The sequence below is a fragment of the Anneissia japonica genome, unplaced genomic scaffold (assembly GCF_011630105.1).
Source record: "Anneissia japonica isolate Jap-2015-1 unplaced genomic scaffold, ASM1163010v1 scaffold1178_len102667_cov126, whole genome shotgun sequence".
NCBI classification, from domain to species: Eukaryota; Metazoa; Echinodermata; class Crinoidea; order Comatulida; family Comatulidae; genus Anneissia; species Anneissia japonica.
In genome coordinates this window covers 1453-12921 of record NW_022709666.1, presented here as the reverse complement: position 1 = coordinate 12921, position 11469 = coordinate 1453, and the positions used below count along the sequence as shown (strand labels likewise).

The window sequence follows — 11469 nt, the reverse complement described above, 5'->3', positions numbered from 1 at the left end:
TAACGTCTTGAAGATGATTCTTTCTGGATAAGAATGGCATGACAATTTCTTCCAGTCAGACCATAAGAACTCACACCTGCTGCTCGTTTGCTATTTCCATTTGTTTCCCAATGTATAATAGTAGATGGAACATAAAGAGGTAAATTTGTGAACTCCGAATGGGGTATCTTGAAGTTAGCCGTCGGTGAAATGCTTTGCATTGCCATGCATGCCAGTACTCTAAACACGCCTAATAAACCAGCAGCTGAATCAAGATGGCCAAACATAATTTTGGAAGCACCTACGGGCAATGGTCTTGCCCGCATGTCTTCTCTGAATACCGTAGATAGCGGAGAAAATTCTATTTTATCACCAAGATTAGTCCCTGTGCCTTGCCCTTCGACAAATGTGATATCCGACGGGTTCAGCTTTGCGGCTTTTAACGCATCATGTGTAACCCTCCTACTTTCTCTTGGCTTTTGATGAATTCTGCCAAGGAGGATATTGTAGGATATGAAAATAAGTCTGCGATTTCTATTTTGAAATTAGAGTTACTCGTTATCAGTGACCAGAATCGAACAAGTATAAGAGAGTGGCCACCTTGTTCCGTGAAAGTCCTACTATTGCTTACAAGATCATGATGTTTTAAATCGAGAGCTTCAGCAAACCATTCTTTTAATTTCGTAATTGTTGCTGTATTTGCGTCGATTTGCTGTGTGTGACAGATCGGCGTTGGAGTATGTACAATTTTCGGAAGAGCTTTTCTGTTAACTTTTCCATGGGATGTGAGAGGAACTTCCCTTATGATTTGGATTTTATCGGGCAACATGTAGTATGGTATCTGACTTCTCAATTTGCTAGTCACTCGCTGATGTGTTACTGTATTTCTTTGTTGGAAACCTTCTTCTATTACCAAGAAAGCGCACAGAAATTCTATCTCGCTCTTTTCATAATTTGAAATGACAGTTACATGTGCTTCTTTTACTCCATCGATAAGGCCTACTATTTTGTTTTCTATTTCGGTGGTACTAATTCTGAAGCCTCTTAGTTTAACTATGTCGTCCAATCTACCTATAAGTTCTATGTCTCCTGTTGGTAGCCAACGGGCAGAATCTCCTGTTTTCAAAGCCTGTCTTTGGAAGTAATTTATTTGGACCATCTTTACATCTCCAGTTGCAAGTATATCACCACTAATGTATAACTCACCTATGGTTCCAACAGGGCATGGCTGAAGCGTCTTTGAATCAAGAATGTACATCATTACACCTGGAAGAGGTTTCCCAATTGGGACAGTCCCACTCCTGGTTATTGGCACTTCATCTCCTTCAAAGAAGGAAGAATCAATAGTGGCCTCTGTCATCCCATAACTATTGATTAATCTTTGATCAGACCTTAGTCGGCATCTAATTTGTTTGTATACGTGTCCATGAAGCACGTCGGATCCAAGAATAAAGACTTTGATAGATTCGAGATCTTTTGCGTCAGAATTGTTGATGATCTGCAATCCGAATTGTGGCGTTGTTTCAAACAAGGTAACGTGCTGTTTTTTAATAAGGTTTCGAATATAGGGTATATCCAATCTGCGATTGTCGGGGCAAATAATCAACTTTCCTTGGACACAGACTAATGCTCGTACAACGTCACCGATGAACACGTCGAAAGATAGAGGTGCCCACTGAAGAACGTTGATGACGGATTTTGACATCGAGTACTTCTGTTTCCAGGCTTCAGCAATAATCCAGAGACTCTTATGAGAAATTTGACATCGTTTTGGTTTTCCTGTTGACCCCGATGTCCTAATGACGTATGCAATGTCACCTCCCGTTGATCTGCTTTCGTTAGATTTCCAAACTACTTGTGCATCTTGGGAAAATTTCAATATATCCTCGACACTCCATACAGGACAGCTTGTAGATACGAATTTGATCGTGGGTGTTTCTACGTTGTACAAAAGTGCAGCTGGTGTTTCACACTCAAATATATCTTTCAAACATGTTTCATTACTCAAAGCAACCGGCAGAAAATGACCACCAGCTTTCCATATGGCGAGAATAGATGCTATAGCATTCTGGTCTTTCTCCATAACGATAACTACAGGGTTCTGCTGAAGAACTTGTTCTGACAAACTTTTACTCAAAAAATGTGCGATTCTTGTCGAAATAGAGTTTAGCTGACCGTAGGATGTGTTGTTTTCATTAAAAAATACTGCTGTAGCTGTAGCATCTCTTGCAGCATATTTTTCGAATTCTTTGTGAACTGGGAGGTGGTACTTTTCAGAATGATCAGGGTCTGCGTTGAATGATAGCAATAGCTGAAGTTCAGAAGGAGAAAGGATTTCTCTTTCAAAAAGCATTTCTGTGGTTTGAAATCCTTCACTTGAGAACATTGCTACGGCATTAGATAGCCGTTTAGCAGTGTCGCTGTCTATCAAGCCATCTGCCCATTCAGATATCAGCCTGCATGAATCTGTTTTCTCATTGTAAATGATATCAAGACTAAGAGGCATTTTTGCATGTTTTGAACCAATTCGAAATATTTCATCTGTCTGACAATGTGTTGTAAAGTTAAACATAACGCTGCAAAGCGTATCCAGACATCTGCCGTTTTCTTTCCACAGTGATTTGGTAACCTGCTCTATAGGATACCGGGAATGGCAAAGCGCTTTCCACCATTCAACTGAGATGTACTTGACAAATTCTTGTAGTGTTTGGTTCTTGTTAACTGCGACTCTGAACAACACTGTGTTGATAAACAACCCATCTGCCTTCATGCTCATATCACTTCTTGTCGTTACCGGTATAGCAATGATGAAATCATCAACGCCAAGGTATCTCTGAAGTACTAGAGATGTACACGAGAGAAAGTACTGAAAATGTGTTACTCCTAACGCTTTACAATATTTTGTGATTTCCTTCATCATTTCTTTAGGCAGATCCCAAACCTCTTCTCTTGCTCTGTAGATAGCAGCAGAAGTCTGTCTATATTCTGATTTTGATTGAGTGGCCAAAGTTGCATCAGGAGGTAAGCTAGAAAATGCTTTTGTCCAGAATGTCTTATCGGATTCGTGCTGCACTGTGGTCATGTACATCTCTTCGTTTTCCACATACTCTGAATAATGATATGCATGTGGCTCTGATTGTGGTAGTGTACCGGTAGCAATAGCTTGAAGGTCTTTAGCAAGAGCTTGTAGTGTCACGACATCAACAATCACATGATGTACATGCAGTACAAAGAAAGATCTATTTGTAGCAGTAAAAAGATGACGGAACTTGTACAATGGGGAAGAAATAACATCAATTATAGGTGTAGACTCTATCACATAATCGTTTAAGTTGTCTTTTTCATTCAATGTTTCCGATTCAATATCAAATAGTGTTTGACCTGTAACATTCATTGTGTACATTTTGTTATCATTGGACATTTCAATCTTGGAGGTAAGCATTGGATGCTTAACAGCCAATGCCTTTATGGCATCAGTGGGTTCAATATTTTTTGATAAACGGCAAAACACTGTCTCTACGTAAGCTGTTGACTTGGGAGACGTTTGTTGTAAAATCACCATACGTTGTTGATATGACGATAGAGGAAATCTCTTGTGGCAAAGTGTAGACATCGTCAATGGCCTTTGCCTGTTGAACAACAAATTCAAAATTCAAATTCAAATGACATTTATTTAATGATGGAAATAATAATAGAATACAATACAATACAAATAATAAACCACCATCATTGGGATCATGACTAGAAGTAAAAAACTTGTCTCGTCATAACCCTCCCCCCAAAAAGAAGTAAATAAAAATAAATAAATAAATAAATTAAAGGGAGAGATGAACTTAAGAAACTACCATTATCATTTACTGTTGGTACAATGATAAATATTCTTTTTAAATTTTACTTACGACAGGTAAAGAAACTGAATTTTTAATTGAAACATCAAGATCATTCCATAAATTAGGACCAGCAACAGAAACAAAAAATTGACTTTTTCTGAGTCTGACGAAGGGAACTGGAACAGAAGCATTTCTAAAATTATATGAGTGGATGTGTCTAACAATTGTAACATAGGAATAGAAAGCGAATTTTTGAATACTGAAACATAAATTTCCAGTTGTACCTTGTAAATATCAAATAAATTCTAAAATTTTCAGTCGTTTGAATAAAGGTTCAAATGGGGTTCGGATGGATGAAGCTATAATAATTCTGGCTGCACGTTTCTGTGATTTAACAAGTTTATTCAAATTTGAAAGATAATCAGAAGCCCAGCCAATATTGCAATACTGTAAGTGTGGTAAAATAAGGGTATTATAAAGGGAAAGTAGAATATGTTCAGGAAAAGTAAACCTGAGCCTGTTAATGATGCCAATAGTTTTAGATATTTAAAAAAAAATTTAGTTCTGGTGACTGGTCCACTTCTTGAAATTTTCTTGGATGTAAACACCAAGAAATAAAGTTTCTGTTTTACGCTCAATAGTTTTGTTATTAAGAAAAAATTTATAATTATTAAAATTAATTTTTTAAAGTAATTTTAGAAGAAAAGTAGAATGAAAAATAATATAATTAGATTTTTGGGTGTTTATACAAAGTTTATTTGAAGCGAACCGGTCATCAAATATGAATAATTCCCTGTTAACAGTATTACATAATACATCCATATTTTGATTAAAATAAAAAAAGAGTGGTATCATCGGCGAAAGATACTACCTGTAATGTGTCACTAACATTATTTAAATCATTAACATAAATTAATAGTAATGGGCCTAACACTGAGCCCTGTGGCACACCACAGGTAATATCCCTCGTCAATGATTTGAAAGAACCCATTGAAACAAATTGTTTCCTATTGAAAAGATAATTTTTGAACCAGTCAAGTGTTACACCTCTGATTGCAAAATTATGAAGTTTGCGAATTAGGATACCATGATCAATAACATCAAATGCCTTTAATAAATCAATAAATAGGATTAACATAAATTTCTTTTTTTCGAAGATTTAGTAACATTATCAGTAAGTTCAAGAATAGAGAAGTAGAGTGCAGCTTTGAAAACCATATTGGTGTTTATTTAATAAATTTAATTGTGTTAGATAATTATAAAGTCTGGAATACATTATTTTTTCAATGATTTTAGAAAAAACAGAAAGCAATGAAATGGGTCTATAATTTGATAATTGACCATGGTCCCCTTTCTTAAAAATAGGAATAACTTTCGCGATTTTCAAATATTCTGGGAAAGAAACTGATGTAAAAAATTGATAGCGTAATTAAGATGATGAATAATATGATGGAAAACACATTTGATAACATTTGATGTGACATTATCGTTACCACATCCTTTGGAAGAATTTAAATTTAAAATAATTTGGCTAACTTCATGTGCAGTAACGGGATTTATAAAGAAAGAGTTGCTAAAGGAAGGAGGTAAATAAGATAATGGATCTATATTTGAAGAAGATAATGAATCAGAGATGTTGGTACCGATTGATAAAAAATACTTGTTGAAAGAATCACATATGTCATGATCATTGGCAATAATTTTATTGCCAACTTTAATCAACTTTGCATAATTATTTTTTTTTTCGAGGATTGATGACAGAATTTATAATAGACCATGTGTTTTTAAGTTACCTTTGCACTGATGGAATTTTGAAAAATAATTCTTTTTGGCAGTGCGACATAATTGGTTAAAAACATTGATATAATTTGTATAATTAATTTTATGAATAGGGTCACTTAAATTTAAATATTTTTTATAAAGCTTGTGCATACGTGTACTACATTTCAAAAGAGAGTCAGGCATCCATGGTTGTCTGAAGCGTTTATTTGATTTAAAGTTAGTGGACACAAGATGTTTAAGATGGATACTATAAAATTTATTTAAAATACAATCGAAAGTTACTTTATCAGACTCATATACCTCACACCAATTCTCGCTTAGTAAATCATTGCACAAGGCATTAATATCTTTAGAACAAAAAGATTGAGCAGTAACTGGTTTATTGTGGTGATATATCACCATCAATATCGGCAGATGGTCTGAAATGTCGTCGCTTATAATTTCAGATTTGATTTTAGAATTTATTTGGTTCGAATAAAAATGATCAATAAGCGAAGCACTAGTCGGAGTTATTCTTGTTCGTTTCGAAATTGTACTTTAAAAAGCATGAGGTAAAATAGTATTAAGGTAAGAATAAATTGAATTATGTTCATGAAATATAAGTGAATCGATATTGAAATCCCCCATAATGTGACAGTGTTTGTTCTCATTATCAACAAGGAAAACTGCTTTAAAGGAGTTTCCCCCATGTTCAAAAACGTTACTCTGATCCTGCGGTGCATGTTTGCAATGCAATGATTCCATCTACGCTTCCATGAGTATATTCTCCCGTTGAGTCATGGATTCACATCTACTAGTTATCGAATTATGTTGCAGCTGAGAACACTCTGGAATTATTGGGTACATGTTGTGGTAGGTTGCTTAACCTTTTTGTAATGTACTCCATGAAGTGTCTACCCACTCCCACAAAAATCTTCATCATCAGACAATATACACACACTCACTATTCCATATGAGCCGTGTTTATCACTGAGACCTACAAGCCAGCATTGTGATTCTGGGCTCATTTGATCTAAAATAAGGTTAATGTTGTTGAGTTTAAATTGATTTGTTCTCTGCAAAAGTTCCGATACTCTTGCATACAACTGTTTGTTATTTTTTATTGAAGCTACAGAACTCTTGCAAAAGAAAAGCTTCATTTCCCAGTTCAGAGGCATTTCGGTCAAATCGACAGTAGATGAGTCATTGCTTTTTACAGTTTGCAATTCTTTTTGTCTTGCAAATTCACCTCGATACATTTCAGTTCTCTCTCTAGATTCACTTGTCGAGTGTGTCGCAACTAACGCCCACAAGTTTTTGATCAACGGCAGAATGAGACCACTGCTGCTACTCGGTAGCTGAAGTGTGAGTACACTTGAACAAGATTTTAACATCTCTTTGCATTCCAGAGCGTTGTCATCAATTAAGACGAATGATTCCAATCCAACATTCAACAATTTACCCTCCTAATATTTGTAGCTTTACATTCCCAGTTTGCCATATGTCTATAAAGTCATTTTGTTTTACAGTCATGCAATCTATTTGCTGGGCGAACGCGTTATCAATATCATTCGTGTTATTCTTATTTAACAGTACAAACAGCATACCTCTTTCTTTCTGTTTCATCAAGTATTCCTGAAGTGCTATATTGCTCGAAGTTAAGGTTACTTGTCCTTGGGCAATTTCACCTTCCCACAGTATGTAATCCGCATCAACTGCAATAGCCTTGTACCTACTTTTGTTGATTCGAGCATTGATGGATTTTGCAATGGTTAATCCGAAGTGTGTGTAATCTACATGTGTGAATGGCATATGGTAAGCTTCATCTGAAACATTGTCATAATGTTTGACACCAATAAGCTCAGGCGTTTGAACTCTAACATCCGCCTGAATAAGGCTTTCTATCGATGCGGTATTTGAAATGGTTTCGGTATCGATCAATACTACCGTTTTGGTGGTAATCGTTGTTTTGATCTCGTTAAATACTTTAGCAAATTCTTTGGCTTCTGTATTTGTTCTGTGTCTCGGTATGACTACGAGAATGTCCGCATCACAATTAACCGATTTGTATTTTGATTGAATGAATTGTTCAGGAAGATGAAGTCGTATGTGGTCTACCACTACATCATGGTGCTGTAGAGATTCTTTTATTGTTGCAACGCATTCTGGTGGGATATTGAACTCTGCCAGTATTCCTACAGACACATCAGTATGAGTGGCGTTGATTTTCATAGAAAGAGTGTTTATCAGACGAGCAGCACATTTAACTATTTCCTTTACTACATCCCGATCTACAGTCTGTTCATCAAAAAGACAGCCTAATTGCAACTTTCCACCGTAAACCCAAGCTATGATTTCCAAGTCAAACTCTAGAACTTCTTCGGGGTGTCTGTGAAATCGACCTTCTTTTAATTCATTGTTCATGACTTCTATCCACGGGACGTGTTCAAACTTGTAGTGCCCGCCATCAAACATTACTTTCGTGCTTGCATCCAGTGATTCTTGAAAAATGAACATAATTTTTTGGATTTGGTGTACTCAAATCTCCAGCAGATCTTAGGACTCCAAAAGTTAGACCATGACTTGGTATCGCTCTCATGCTATCTTCTTCGCTCTTAACTTAATCAGGTTCCCCGTGACTGGTGTTTCTAAAATGATTTAGAATCGACTTGTATCCACACTTTGCAATTGTCTTCCATGACTTTGTAAGCAAATGGCAGTTGTATTACGACCGTGTGCTATTGAGAGTGCTCTTCCGAAAACTGTTACAAAAATATGCTCGTCTGAAAAGCCCAGTTTTGATGATATCGATCATAGTACATACGTCAACTGCTTCCGTTTCCCACTTGGCTGATTCGAATTTACTTTGACGATGAGCCTCAACCAATGATCCAGATACTTCGCATTCCTTTCCTACGGCCGTCCAATATGGTAAGCCACACTCAAAATTCGCCGATGCCTACTTGTAAAGAGCATTATATTGTCTTTGAATGACGAGGAGGACATGACTAGAACTGGCTCCATCTCACAATTATCACTTAGAAATGTCATTGCCAGTGCAAGGTCTTCCAGTATTTGTTGCCACGAGACAATATCTACAGCAGTGTGGTGTACCGAACATAATACGTATTCACCCTCTTCGTATTCTTTTTGAACACTCTGTCCATGGAGGTGGATTATAGCACAGGTTATAAGAATACCTTCAGAGAGAGAATGGTGTTGCTCGAGTTTGTCGCAGATATCACCAAATTTAGATTCTCTTGTGGGGTGTCCTCTCTGCTACAAATAACGACTTCCATGATCTTTGGTTCAGTTGGTTGAGGTGGCTCAAGGCACTGTACAGCCTTCCCATCGGATATATCGAATTGTGATCGAAGAGACTCGTGTTTTCTAATTACGCTCCTCACGATATCGATCTCCAGTTTAGTGTGAAACTTAAATAGAGGGGAGAGTGAAAAGCGCTCAGGAAATGATTGATCTCTTCTTAGGAATTCCTCAATAATGTGAGTAGGCCTAAATGCTTTCTCTTCCTCATCTGCAGGTTCTTTTTTCTGAGATGTATGTTGAGATTTATTTGCCTTACTTCATATGATTATCAACAGCTTTTCAATTGTTGGGTTCTGAAAAATTTCTGCAACGAACACTTTGAAACCTTCTGCTCTCATTTTCCATGTTAGGTGCATTGCTTGAAGAGAGTAGCCAGATGAATCATAGAAAATGTTTTCAGTTATGAGTGGCAGAGGGTTAATCTCAGCGGCAAAAAATCTTTTCAAGAATCGAGTATCCTTTTTTTCCATTAGCATTTGTAGGAGGGTTGATCACTGACATGAATACTTTCAGCACTGACCTTTCAGGGATAACAAGAGATACTGAAGTCATCAGCTCTCGTTTCCAGCTTTTTTCAGGCATTATATTAGTGTTGGTATTTATTTTCACAGCTGCGCCAAGATATGTCTTTGTTTCAAACACAAAAGTAATAACCCATGAACTATCTACGCGGTAGCTTGTTTCAATAGCTTGTTGAATCTCTAGATCCACCCTAATTCCATTGACGTCTGAGTCATTTCTTACAAAGTAGACGATATGAGTTGAAGTAGGCATAACTTCGAATATATTATCTGTCACGAGCATTTGATTGCCTAGTCTAACCGAACAAGCTGCCTTGATGGACGAACAGCCTGTGATGTTAGTAAAACCAGAACACAAACTTTTTCTACCGATTCCAAGAATTCCTTTTGCACCTTGACGAAGAGGCTTGAGATTATTTCCTAATACTGCAACAGTAACATTGCCGATCGGTTTTCCTATTGGCCCAAGTGCAGAATTGTAAAGCGGTAGAATGTCACTGCTTATATCCTTTACCAAACAATCCTCCGTAGCTTCAGTAGGACCGTACTCATTCCATACCACGAAATCGTCTATCGGTTTGTTTTTCTTCAATTTTGAAAGCAGAGTCAGTGTCGCTTCCTCGCCACCGAGTTGATGCGATGAGTGAATCTTTGTAGTCGCGAGCAGTATATCAAGCTGAAGTGGTGATAACTTTACTGTAGTCAAGTGCTTACATGCTGCAATTTCTTGATAGGACTCCTGGAAGCTTTGAAAGATACGAATTGAAATTCCCGACAACAATGGCAGGAAATATGCTGGTAATAATAAAATCAAATGTCAGTGTGGAAAATAATGGCATACATGTTTTCCTTTTAAGTTTGTATGCCGTAGAAGCCAATGATACATAGTTCAATAGAGCTTCGTGGCCAATGATGACACCTTTCGGTACGCCAGTAGTTCCAGATGTGTAGAGTATTATAGGCCAAATAATTGAAATCGACGTCAGCACATCTAGATGTGTATACAAAGTGACGTATCATCTTGGTTGATAGACCTGATGCACACCCAATTTCCAACACACTGTTGTCTGGTTTGAGGTACACGTTAATTTTCAGCAGTACATTTTCTGAATACTCTTTCATCTTTTCGTTACTCATGTATTCCCCTGTATAAGAACTCTTCCATCCATCACCTTCTATGTCATTTTTACTCTGAGAGGCGACACAATGCCAGAGCTCTTCGTCCAACAGTGGTGTCTGAGTGGAATCCTCTACGCCAGTGGGGAAAAGAAACAACCACAGTACAAAGACTACAATCGGACACACTAGCAGTAGTGTACAACAAAGCTTTATTACAGCCAATAAAACAACGGTCCGATCAATCCAAGATGGAGTATCGAGAGACCGCCCATAGAGGGCGCCTAATCAAATCACAGTGTGTTAATACTGGCGTGACTTCTCTTGTCCTTTTATTTATTCCTTTATTACGCCTTTTTTTTTTAACTAAAAATTAACGGGAAAAAAAAACAGCAAGAAAACACTTGTCAGTTTCATGCTGTGCATACTGACACAGTAACACTCGGAGGCAAACATACTATCTATAAAACTCAGTACTACATTTAAGATCATTACAGATTAGAACGTGTCAATCACAATAGTACAAGCGTGATTATAACCTCCGGACATTAAGTAGAGCATAATAAATATGAGTTGTTGACAGCAAAGTGATTATGAACAAACTCAAACAGACAGTATTAAATCGAAGATAAACTTAAACCTATAAGAATTCAAGCATGTACTAATACTACTGATCCATAACATAGTCAGAGAATCGTTCAGGACGTCTCCTTCGACGTGTCGAACGGCGTAGAAGGGGCTTTGCAGGATGATCTTGAGACGTCAACTGGAGGAACAGCGAGTGCCTCTGGTACGGCAGGTGGAGTTGGTGGTGACGGATCAGCTACAGGAGGGCATTGATACTCATCATCTGATGTATCACTGTGAGTCCTTCGTGGTGGAGTTGCTGCATCCCTACCCTTGGGGACACTGAAGCACTCAGACTTTTTGACACG

At 37.3% G+C, this 11469-nt stretch overlaps 1 protein-coding gene across 1 annotated transcript; it reads right to left on the bottom strand.

Annotated features, from left to right (window-relative positions):
- Window positions 1–418: 418 nt before the first annotated feature.
- On the bottom strand, window positions 419–3592 carry LOC117106928 (bacitracin synthase 2-like). Its single transcript, XM_033248451.1, has one exon. The coding sequence runs from the start codon at window positions 3590–3592 to the stop codon at window positions 419–421; it is 3174 nt and encodes a 1057-aa protein (XP_033104342.1).
- Window positions 3593–11469: the final 7877 nt, after the last annotated feature.